This window comes from Hemiscyllium ocellatum, chromosome 1 (genome assembly GCF_020745735.1).
Source record: "Hemiscyllium ocellatum isolate sHemOce1 chromosome 1, sHemOce1.pat.X.cur, whole genome shotgun sequence".
In the NCBI taxonomy this organism is placed as follows: Eukaryota; Metazoa; Chordata; class Chondrichthyes; order Orectolobiformes; family Hemiscylliidae; genus Hemiscyllium; species Hemiscyllium ocellatum.
In genome coordinates this window covers 78,090,832-78,103,909 of record NC_083401.1, presented here as the reverse complement: position 1 = coordinate 78,103,909, position 13,078 = coordinate 78,090,832, and the positions used below count along the sequence as shown (strand labels likewise).

At 39.3% G+C, this 13,078-nt stretch overlaps 1 protein-coding gene across 2 annotated transcripts in view; it reads right to left on the bottom strand.

Moving 5' to 3' along the window:
* map3k1 (mitogen-activated protein kinase kinase kinase 1, E3 ubiquitin protein ligase) overlaps nucleotides 1–13,078 on the bottom strand; it is a 126,367-nt gene that overhangs the window by 72,436 nt on the left and 40,853 nt on the right. For both annotated transcript variants that reach the window (XM_060823370.1, XM_060823395.1), the window contains exons 2-3: nucleotides 5,362–5,512; nucleotides 1,280–1,498 (exon numbers count right to left, since the gene is read on the bottom strand). In XM_060823370.1, coding sequence (XP_060679353.1) covers nucleotides 1,280–1,498; nucleotides 5,362–5,512 — 370 coding nt within the window. The remainder of the gene's footprint in view (nucleotides 1–1,279; nucleotides 1,499–5,361; nucleotides 5,513–13,078) is intronic.

Sequence of the window (13,078 nt, the reverse complement as noted above, 5' to 3'; positions counted from 1 at the left end):
ATAACCTCCATATGCTTATCCAATGCCCGCTTGAATGACCATAAAGAGGGAGAGTCCACCACTGATACTGGCAGTGCATTCCATGAACTCTCAACCCGCTGAGTAAAGTTGTGGATTAAATACAATTCAAAAGAAAATTATTGGATGGAATTTGCTGTTTCCTTAAATGATTTCACATGAAAGCAACTAGTCTTTCTTAAATGCACAAAGCTAACAGATACAATGCAGAAAGAAACAAAAGTATACATTAGTAAGTTTTGTGAAGATTTATAGCTCAGGTTGATGTTCTGGATGTAGATTTGCTCGCTGAGCTGGAAGGTTCTTTTCATTCCAGCTCAGCGAGCAAACCTACATCCAGAAGTATCGATAAGAATTAAATGAATTAGGACAGAAGACTTTTGTACAGCCTAAATACCAGTGAACCAGTAGGACTGAATGGTCTGTTTCAACACTACATATGCTATACTGCTATATACTGCATTTAGAGCTGCAATTTCAGTTTCAAAAGGTGTTAAATGTTGGTACTACAATCACATCATTATATGCATTGAACAGTTTTGAAAGTTTCCATTAATATGGTAGGGCTGCTATTTTCCAACATGGCTGATTAATTGAAAGGTGGAATCCTGTTAGTTTCAATTAAGTTTAATTTCTATAGATTTGTTCTTCATTTCATTGACCTGGATTGGTTCTTAATTTCATTGATGCAAGAACACAATAGGCTATGGACCAATTTCAAGTAAGTGAGATTAGTGTAGCCTGGTATCTGTTGGTCAGCACAGACATGGTGGGCTAAGGGCCTGTTTCTATGCTGTATGACTACCACTCTCTATGACACATCTTTCCTGGAACATGGCATGCTAGCATATTTATACCAAGATAAAAATCACAACACCAGGTTATAGTCCAACAGGTTTAATTGAAAGCACACTAGCTTTCGGAGCGACACTCCTTCATCAGGCGATAGAGAAGGTAAAGGAGCATCGCTCCGAAAGCTAGTGTGCTTTCAATTAAACCTGTTGGACTATAACCTGGTGTTGTATAATTTTTAAATTTTGTACACTGGCATCTCCAAATCATATTTACACCAAACATGCTAATTAATATTAAACGTTCTTGGGTTAACTTCAAAATATATTGAAGTATGATTAATTAATTGACCAACATTTAAAAGTTCAGCTCATTGCAACTATTATTAGACCTTGTACACTTAATTTATGAACTCAGATTTTTCCCACATTAATTGGAGAGGATAGAAAATCTTACTTCTGGCACTTACAGGTACTGGTGATGCCCTTTTCCTTCTTACACCAGGTGATTCAGACTTTGCAGTTGTTTTTGAGGAAGAGGACGATGACGTGGCAGAAGAAGAACTACCAGGAGAAGGACTGCGCCTTCCTCGCTGTATTTGTGATGAGACAATCACATCTGCCTGACAATCAGATGCTTGAGTGCCTAACTCAGGTCCATCCGCTTTCACTGGAATTGGTTTCACAACCTACAAAGTAGATAGAAAAGGACCATCATTAATGCATTTCAAATTTACTGCAATCAAGATGTCTTTAAAAATTAAACCTTTCAAATATTAGTTGAAACTTTTGCTAGCTTTTAGTAGGCAAACTCATGAGCTTTTGTTGAAAAATTTTTTCATAGGAAGTGGGTGTCACTGGCTGGTCAGCATTTTATTGCATGTTCCTAGTTGCCCTTGAGAAGGTACTGGCGAGCCACTGCACGCCATGTGCAGTAGGTAGCCCCACAATGTTACGACAGAGGGAATTCTAGGATTTTGAGACAACAATAATGATGGGACTACATCATGTCACAATAGTGTGTAGACTGGAAGGGACTTTACAAGGAAAGCAAAGAAAGTTACAGCACAGGAACCTTCGGCCCTCCAAGTCTGTGCTGATCCAGATCCTCTATCTAAACCTGTCATCTATTTTCTAAGGATATGTATCCCTCTGCTCTCTCCCCATTCAAGTATCTGTCTAGATACATCTTAAATGTTACTATTGTGCCCATCTCTACCATCTCCTCTGGCAAATTCTGCATAAAGAATGTTCCACGTATATCTCCCTTAAACTAGTAATGGAGTCATCCACTCTGGGGAAAAAGCTTCTCGTTATCCACTCTATCTATACCTCTCATGATTCTGTAGGCCTCAAACAGGTCCTCCCCCAAAGTCTATCTCTCTATTGAAAACAATCGTAATCTACTCAACTTCTCTTCATAGCTAGCACCTTCCATACTAGACACGATTCTGGTGAACCTCCTCTGCACCCTTTCCAAAGTATCCACATCCTTTTGGTCATGTGGCGACCAGAACTGTACGCAGTATTCCAAATGTGGCCAAACCACAAGTCTGATACAACATAACGTTACCTGCCAACTCTTGTACTCAATATGCCTTTTCCTGAAGGAAAATATGTCACATGCCTTCTTGACCATTCTATTGACCTGCGTTGCCACCTTCAGGGTACAATGGACCTGAACACCCACATCTTTCCTCCCACAATCCAAAAGTGTGCAAGCTAAGTGAATTGGCCACACTAAATTGCCCATAGTGTTGGTGATGGGTTAAATGTAGGGGAATGGGTCTGGCTGAGTTGTGCTTCGGCGGGTCGGTGTGGACTTGTTGGGCCGAAGGGCCTGTTTCCATACTAAGTAATCTAATCTAATCTAGATCAGTTTTCCCCAGCACTTTTCCACTTAACATATAGTTTGCTCTTAAATTGGATCTTTCAAAGTGCATCACTTCCCATTTGCCCTGATTGAATTCCATCTGCTATTTCTCTGCCCAACTCTCCAAACTATCTATATCTGCTGCATCCTCTAACAATCCCCTTCACTATCTGCTACTCCACCAATCTTAGTGTGATCTGCAAACTTGCTAATCAGACCCACCTATATCTTCCTCCAGATCATTTACATATATCACAAGCAGTGGTCCCACCACGGATCCCTGAAGAACACCATTAGTCATGGTTCTCCATTTTGAGAAATCCTTTCCACTACTAGTGTCACCTGTTGCCCAGCCAGTTCTCCATCCATAGAGTTCATACAACTTGGACCCCATGCGACTTCACGTTCTCCATCAGCCTACCATGGGGAACTTTATCAAGTGATGGCGTTCCTATCGTCTGCTGACCTTGTCCTTCAAGATGGAAATAGTGTGGGTTTGGAAGGTGTTGTCTAAGGAGCTTTGATGAATTGCTGCAGTGCACCTTATTAGGTAGTACAGAACTGCGGCCGTGGAAGGAGTGGACGTGGTGCCAATCAAGTGGACACTTCCTCTTGGATGGTGTCAAGATTCTTCAGTGTTGTTGAAGCTGCAGTCAGAGGCAAGTGTGGAGTATTATCACAGTAATCCTAGCCTCTGACCTGCTCTCTTAGCCACTGTATATATGTGGTGAGTGCAATTGAAATTCTGGTCAATGGTAACCCCCAGGATATTGATAGTGGGTGATTCAGTGATGGCAACGCATTGAATGTCAAGGGCCAGTGGTTAGATAGTGTCTTATTGGAAAGGGTCATTGTCTGGCAATTGTGTACTGTGAATGATACTTTACACTTCTCAGCCCAACCCTGGATACTGTCCAGATCTTGTTCATTTGAACATGTACTGCTTCAGTTTCTGAACAGTCGCAAATGGTAATCATTGGTGAACATCTCCACATCTGATCTTATGATGAAGGGAAAAATCATTGATGAAGTAGGTGAAGACATCTATAAAAAACAAAATGTTAGTAGTCACATGGCATGCACCATCACCTATGTGCCAAGGACACTGTCTTATAGCCCTCCTAACTCCTTGTTTAAATTATTCTCTGCTTCCTATATATTCCTCAAGGGTCTTGCCTGATTTCAGTTTCCTAAACCTTACATATGCTTTCTTTCCCTTTTTGAAAAATCTTTCAACAAATCAGTCACCATCCAAGGTTTCTGAATCCCTATTTTTCATCCTCACAGGAACATGCGGTTTGTGACCTTTGATCAACCTTTAAAAGATTCCCACATGTAGATTTCCATCAAATAGCTGCCCCCAATCTATTTTCTCCAGTTCCTGCCTAATTCGGTTATAATTAGACTTTCCCCAATTTCATACTTTCACACAACCACCATCTTATCCTTACCCATAACTATCTTAAAACTAAAGGAACTAAGATCACTATTCCCAAAATGCACCCTCACTGAAACCTCAATCACTCAGACAGGCTCATTCCTGATATGACTCCTTCTCTAATCAGACTAACTGCAAACTATTTTTAATAAAGTCCTGAATGCACCTAACAAATTCTGTCCCATCTAAGCCCGTAGAAATAAGGGAGCCCCAGTTCAGTATTGGGGGGAGGGGAGTTAAAATCATACACTACAATAACCCTATTGTTTTTACATCATGAACTACTTAGATATTTCTTTCTCTAATTGCCATTGGCTACTGGGATGTGTGATACTGAAAAACTCCAGTAGCTTTTGGTAATTTACACAGAGGGGTCTATAGTACAACCTCATCATAGCGACTATACTTTTCCTATTCCCAAGTTCTACCCATATGGCCTTGCCGGATGAGCCCTCCAAGATACGCACTTAGTGCATTATGGCATGCCCCTTCATCAGTAAAATAATTCCCACACCAGGAGGCCTGATTCACGTCCCATCTGCTCCAGGTGGTGTGTAATAATGTTTCTGAAGAAGTTGATTAGAACAAAAAAAAAGCAATCTAAGTATGTGCAAGTACTAACTTCCTCAGGATGCACTAATACTATTAAATTAGCCTTCCCATAGTTGGCTGCTCATGGTTTGAAAAACTTATGAACTGCACCTGAGGTACAAATCTCAATTTCTGTGAGACAGAAAGAGCAAAAGAGCAATGACATACAGTTATGCATTCAAGAACCACTCAGAAACACTACTTTTAATGTTTGCAATTCTAAAATCTCAAATCAGTGCTGCTAGACACAGGGTTTTCTCCTAAATAACATGAGCCAGAGTTCATACTTGACCTGAGTTCTGCCAAATTGCAGTTGCTGCCTCCTGCTATATCCCAGATCACAAGGCATTTAATATCTCTACTGTAACACTGGCAAACTTCAGCATCTTCAACTATTTCTGCTGAATAAGTCTATCCCTCAGAAGTAAATACCAGACACTCCCACATTACAGTTGAGTGTAAGCAAGTCTGTCAGAAATAATTCTCGCCTCAAGCCAAGTCTCAAGGTACACTCAGCGTTACCACTTGCACTTTTGCGCTTATAAGTATGCAAGAACTTTTATAAAAGTGGGCATTTGTATACGTCATAAGCTCAAGATACAGACTTCAGCCCAGAACATATTTTTAAGGGGATTCCTAGTTGTACTTACGACAGGTCCTCGCCTGTTCCTTCTTTCTAGCCATTCATGTTTCCAAGCTGGCATGCACGTCACCTTCAGCTTTTCCCTGATCATACGCTCCTCTGGACGGTCATCCATTTTTGGTAAGCCCCTGAGTGTCTCCTTATTTTCAAGGTCACGACTGGAAAAAAGATATGAAAAGGAAATATCAAACAAAGATTATTCACTGTTTTTAAAGATAATACTATCATGGCATTTGTGTTAGTTCATTTTCCTTCACCTAGACATGGTTCGTCTCCCATCCCATGAGCCAACTTTCACAGTTTCAACAACAGCAAATCCAAAGGGTGCGGTGGGTTTATAAAAGTATCACACATGCTTCTATGACATAATTGTGCGCTCATCAGAACTCAGCAATTCTTTTGAAGCATTCTTTACTGTTGCATTTCTCCTGCCTTACTGATATATTCTGTGGGAGTAACAGTGCAAATGAGTGGTTCTGGAGTCTAAAACTGCCATAAGACAGAATTATCAGAATGTCTGAAAAAACAAAAAATGTCTGAAAGCAATGCTTCAGCTGCAGTCAAAGTCAGTCAATAACTTTTAAATTCAAAATAAATCAGTTAAATACAAATATGGAGAGGTAAAATGAAAGCAACTGATACATAAATAATAAAAAGTATTTGATCAAACTCTTCACAGTGCTACTGTAAAATTATAAATGCCTACATGGGCTCTTTGTCCTGTTACGGATGGGGAGATACAAGATTAATACCTAATTGAATGAGTGCACTGACCAAAAGATCAGTTATTGAAAGTCCAGTTATTTTACAATCCAAGAGCATCAGGCAACGGCAAATATAGGATAACCAAAACTGGGGACAGAAGCTGTGCTTTATTCAGAATGAACACAATTGCTTCAGTGGAACGTTATGCTTTCGGTAGACCAGAAGTACACTTCATTATCCAATTACATAGCCTCAATTTCTTTTTACCTTATGCCAAGAGGCACAAAAAAAGTTTTTGTTATAGTAGTGCAACATTGCTATAATGAAAAAGGTTGGCTGTTAACTTTTAACCAAATATTTACAAAATGCATCAATAACAAGATTTTCCCACCTTTGTTTCTTGCCAAACAATGAAATTCTAGAGTGCTATTTCATAAATCCTTAACTGGATCAAGTATATTACTAAATATTAATAATACAAGCACAGACTCCTTGCCACGTCAATAATAAATCATTTGCACTTTGCTAACTATTCACCAAGCTGTAACAATGATCTGTCTACCAACAGAGAAGGGGAGAAGAATAATCTTGTATATGGAATATATTTCCTACTCTGGGCAGACTATTATGATATTTCATTATTCGCTTCTGTTGCCAAAACTGTTTTAAGATTAACAGAATGGAGTTCAATGGCAACAAATGCATTCTTAGGATGGGTGTTGCACTGTTACTCCCACAGAATATCAGTAAGGCAGGAGAAATGCAACAGTACAGAAGGCTTCAAAAGAATTGCTGAGTTCTGATGAGCGCACAACTATGGCTCAATTGGCTAATAGCTGAAGTACAGTGTAGAATGTCGACAGCATGGGTTCCATATCTATATCTCCCAAGGAGTTCTTGTGTTACAGTAACAAGGATTCTGCATGAAGAGCATGAAACATTATTGGCCTCAGCCAGGACAAGAGTTAAATTACTTCAATTGGCTAGTGTTCCAGGCTCAATAGGGGAAAAGACACTTCGGTTCTTGCTCACAATGCAGTGAATCACAAAGGACAGATTAAAGTTTACAGATAACAGTAAGTGCTGGGCTGGATTTCCACGGAACCATACCTGGACAGTGTTCCCCCATTCAGAAGGAAAGTGACATAAGGATATTTAAACATGAACATTTGAACTGCACATAAATCACAAACAAGAAAAACCTCTGGACACCATGTCCATATTGATTACATATTATTGATAGTGATACTCTGACTATACCATACAAAAGTGAATACTATACCATATAAAAATGCTATTACCTTTACAGCAAATTCAGGTTACTTAAATCATTCAAAGATGCCCTACATGAAACAGATTAAAAAGTAAGAACAGGATTTGTGCAGTAAATCATTAGTTAGCCACAACTTTTGAAGCATTATGCAAATCCAATCTCAATAGTCTTTCATCCTTCTACCAGCATCACCACTGTACCTTCACGATCTGTAACCATGTGCTTTATTCCAATACTTATTAGCATTCAACAATTATGAATCTTCTCCTTTTTGATGCAAAATGGTAGAAGTGGTACAATTAAGAGTTGATAGTGTCAGGTGTATTCCAATACATGGATACCGAAGTACAGTGAAAAGTATACAGTGTCACCATTATGAAGCATCAGGTCTATCTGGAAGCAGTTGCTTTCAGAGCGCTGTCCCTTCATCAGGTGATTGTGGAGTATAAGATCCTAAGACAATTTATAAACAAACGTTTAGTGTGAAGCAACTAACATAATATGTTGAAACAAACCTGGATTGTTTGTCAAGTCTCTCACCTTTTAGAATGAACATGTTGGTTTCAGTTCTTTCATGTATAAATCGCAAAACTTTTTTTAAAGTTACATTCTCAAGTGAGCTTTAACAAGTGGTGTCATGTCAGCCCAGATAATGCATTGAAGGTGTGAGGTGCCCTGTGTGAGAACATTCAGACTGATTCTAATTTTTAAAAACGGATTTACGGAATCTTACATGGATTCATGCAGCTTTTGAGCAAAGTAAAATGTAATTCTGCAAGTACAAATTGACCCCACAAACCTATGTGCGTGCATGCACATGCACACACCTCAGATACTCATAACCACACCCCCTCCCCACACACATTTGTGAGGTGAATTTGTACTTGCAGAATTACATTTTACTTTGCTCAAAAAGTGCATGAATCCAAGTAAGATTTTGTAAATCCCTTTTTTAGATTAGAATCAGTTCGAACATCATGGCACAGATAGACAGTCTCACACAGGACACCTCACACCTTCAATGCATTACCCAGGCTGACATGACACCTAATCGTTAAAGTTAGCTTGAGAATGTAACTTTTAAAAAAGTTCTGTGATTTATAAATGAAAGAACTAAAACCAACTGGTTCATTCTAAAAGGTCTTTTTCAATATATAATTTCAGTTACATCGCACTTTAAACTTTTACAATAAATTCTGTGTCCTACGATCTTATACTCCACAACCACGTGAAGGCGCTCTGGAAACTAGGGCTTCCAAATAAACTTACAGGACAATAATCTGGTGTTGTGAGATTTTTAAACTTAGTACAGTCTAACACCAGCATCTCCAAATGATGACTACCATAATGAGCACCATCTTAGCTACAAAAGGAGAAAAATAAAAAATAAAAATGTTCAGCTTTACAGTCCTTAAGAACTTAGCCATCCTGGGCTTGCACTCCCCAGAAGGGTTTGATTTTCTCCACACGGAGCTTGCTGCCATCACAGATGCTGGGAGACCTTGGGCTGCCTGCTCTTGCCATGACCATAAAAGCTGGGGGGCCTCTATCAATGCCACGCTGGGCTCATTCTCTCCCATATTAGGCTCACTGTCTCCATACGCTCACCATCACCCCAGACTGACCAGTCTCCTCTGCGCTGGGCTTGCTCTCACTTTTTCCTCCATGCTGCAATCATCTCCCTCCATTGCCACCGCCAGGAAGAAATCTTACCTCAGACACCCTGAAGTTGATCACCTCAAAAGGTGAAGAAAGAAAAGTCAATTAAAAATGTAATTTTACTCACCTCTACCAGTTCCTCTGGCAGCTTGTTCTATATATGCACCACCCTCGATCTCTACTAATCAAGAGCCTATTTGTCCAAAATACACTCAATGACTTGGCCTCCATAGCCTATGGCAGCAAATAAGTTCCACAGAATAATGACCCTCTGGCTGAAGAAATTCCACATTTGTTGTCTAAACAATTGTCCCTCTAAGACTGTGTCCTTAGATTCTAGTTGTTCCTACTAGTTGAAAGAGTTTCTCCACATCCACTCTATCCAGACCTTTCTATATTTGTCAGAATCAATCAGATATCCTCTTATCCTTCTAAGCTATATCTATTAGAGACCCACAATCCTGAACCACTCCTTATACAAGCTCTTCATCCCCAGAATCATTCTTGTAAACATCCCCGGACCCACTCCAACACCAGCATGTATACATCCTTAGATACAGGGCTCAAAACTGACCACAATATTCCAAATGCAATCTGACCATAGCCTTATGCGGCCTCAGCAGTACTCTGCTCTCATAACTTTAGCCCTCTTGAAATCAAGTAAAAAGTGAGGTCTGCAGATGCTGGAGATCAGAGCTGAAAATGTGTTGCTGGTTAAAGCGCAGCAGGTCAGGCAGCATCCAAGGAACAGGAAATTCGACGTTTCGGGCACAAGCCCTTCATCCTGATGAAGGTTTTGTGCCCGAAACATCGAATTTCCTGTTCCTTGGATGCTGCCTGACCTACTGCGCTTTAACCAGCAACACATTTTCAGCCCTCTTGAAATCAATGCTAACACTGCATTTGCCTTAACTGCCAATTTAACTTGCATTTTAACCTTTATAGAATCTTAAACTAGTACTTCCAAACCCTTTTGAGTTTCAGATTTCTGAAGCCCTTACCATTTAGGAAGAATAGAGACACAGTACTTTCTACCAAAGTGCATAAACTCAGACTTGCCCACAGTGTATTCATCTGCCACTTCTTTTCCCAATCTCATAGACTGTCCCAAGTCCTTCTGCAACCTCCCCATTTTTCAATATTGTCCCTCCACCTATCTTTGTGTCTTCTGCAAACACAGTGACAATGCCCTCAGTTCCTCGTCCAGATCATTAATGAATAATGCTCACAAAACGGAGTGTGGCGGAACTCTAGAAGTCACCATGTGCCTGAGTAAGGCCCCTTTATTTCCACATTCTGCCAGTCAGCCAATCCTCTATCCATGCCAATATCTTGCCCATAAACAAATTGGGCTCTTAAGAGCCTCCTGTATCCCTGTACTTGTGTATACTTGACAATGAAATTTAATTCAAATTTTCTCAGTTTTGGTAACACATCAGTTTTGTCAAAATTGTAGAAGATTTCATTGATACTCTTAACATGACTAGTCATCTTCATTTAACTGGAGCATTGTACTTCATATGAATACACAAGGAATGGAGGGATTTGGACCAAAGGCAGAGGGGATTAGTTTAAGTTGGCATCATGTTCGGCACAACATCATGGACTGAAGGGCCCATTCCTGTGCTGTGCTAATGTTCTAATGTTCTCTAACGTCACTGGAACAAATTTACCTATTAATTCTGAAATTTAAAATTAGCTTCCAAAACAAGGACAAAGTTCTCTCAGCAGTATGCCAATATCTCAAGAATGAGGATTGGTTTATAAAGCTATTAAATAGTCACACTGTTGTTTGATATTTGATAGATTGATATCTTTCACTATACTCTTAGAAGTATCTTCTACAATGACTTGTAAGAAAAACCGGGTGTGTATTCCTTCAAAATTTGCAGATGCTATATGGATTTATGACAATCTGTCCTTGACAAAGCTAAAAGACTGAACAGTTTGCAATATACACCTACAAATACCAATATCAATTGGTTGCAGAATTCCTCAAATGTGGCACGCTCTCTACAGCTTCCTACCTAATTAGTCTAAAATTATAGGGAGCACACATTTGACTTCCAAAATTGCATTTCTTGTATAGGATACTACCTACTTCGCATGATTCCACACCACTTTAATTTTCTAAAAAGTATTTGGTCACAAGATTGTTTTGATAAGACAGACAGTTCTTTTCCATCCCCAATTACCAGCGAAGGTAGCAGTGAAGTTACCTTATGTTGGAGATTTTAGGATTTTAACCCAGTGACAATGAATAAAAGTAAATACAGTTAAATTAAGAAACTTAAGAGGGTTGACTAATCTGAACACCTTGTAAATTTAAATGCATTGGAATGTTCTTAATAAAAGTGACATAAGCTCCATTTATCATAACAGTTGCAGCACTGAAAAAGATAAACAACGTACTGATGCCATCTTCAGAAAGAAGGTATTTAAGAAAGCATTTCTAAGACAACAGCCAAGTTTTACTGCCACGGGAAATTTCTGCTCTGTGCAATTAGCGCAATTCTTCCCCTCAAGTGCAAACCATTTTGCATTACAATTTACTGGAAATGCATGCTGATAACAGCACCTCGGAGATGGAAAAGGAGTTGGAGCCAATTCAATTAGGGAAAATATTGAGAAATCTGAAGATTCATTGAGCCAATAATTATCAACTCAAGAGGTTGAACTGCAATGCTAGAACACATTTTCAGAATGATGCAAGCCAAATTCCAGCCCTAACTTTATTTGGAAGCAGCTGAAAATGTGTTGCTGGTTAAAGCACAGCAGGTCAGGCAGCATCCAAGGAACAGGAAATTCGACATTTCGGGCCAGAGCCCTTCATCAGGAATGGAAGCAATCATACACTTATGACACAAATGAAATAAGTGCAAACTGGTGAGAAGTTGCAAATTATATGAACAACTGCTTCTAACCAAAGCAAAAGGTTATAAAATATAATGGTATTTACACAAAAAAAAATTAGAGAATTGGACATTAGGTAAGTTGGATGGCTTCATACAAAAAGACCATTCAGGGTATCAACTACTCATTTTGAGTAGCAATATTCCAAGGAGCTTTGAAAGCCACATTTTAAAATAAATCACGCAACCTGGTAAGCCAAATAGTTCTATCTGATCTTTTAGAAGAATTTTCTTGTGGGACGTAGAGGTCACTGGTTGACCAGCATTTTTATTGCCAGCCCCTTGTTGCCCTCAAGAAGGTGGTGGTGAGCTGCCTTCTTGAACCAATGTGCTGCAGGCAGACCTTCAATATCATTAGGGAGAACACTCCAGAGGTTTTTTATCCAGTGACAGCAAAAGAATGGCAATATATTCCCAAGTCAGGATAGTGAGAGTGACTTGGAGGGAAACTTGCAGGTGGTGGTGTTCACATGCATCGGCTGCCCCCATCCTTCTAGATGGGCCATGACTTTGGAAGATGCAAACAACCTTTGACAAATTTCTGCAGTCCGTCTCATAGATAGTAGACACTGCTACTGAGCTTGGTGGTGGAAAGAGTGGATACAATGTCAGATTCAATCGATTGGCTTTGCCCTAGTTGGTGCCAAGCTTCTGTGTAGCTTTTGAGCACCAGCCTGCATAAGAGCAGCTCCAACTACATAAGTGCAGATTGGCCTGTGATATATTTGCCTAAAGAGAGGCATGAGGACCAGAAAAATCTTAAAACCTGAATTACATGCAGGTTGATTATTTTTTAAAAATCATAATTGGGACGTGTTTCAGTCACAAGTAATAATATATAGAACACTTACATTTTTGCTTAGAACTGTCAGACACACCTATTCTTATAATATGGGTACAGGTTCAGCTTTTTTTCCCCCTGTATACCAGCAAACTCCTATTTTCAACTCTACAGTCCTATTACTTAAAACAAAATTACACAAAGACAAATTGTCAAAAGATTATATGCACCAAGTTCAACAAAACATTGTGAAACATGTCATTTGCTCCACTTAAAAATATTTTAACTACATTTTTGTGGTGCAAGGGTTAGCACAGAAATTTTGAACAAATTCAAGAAAAACTTTGAATTACCCAAGTCAGGAACAATTTATATGAAGAAAACAAAGTTGTAA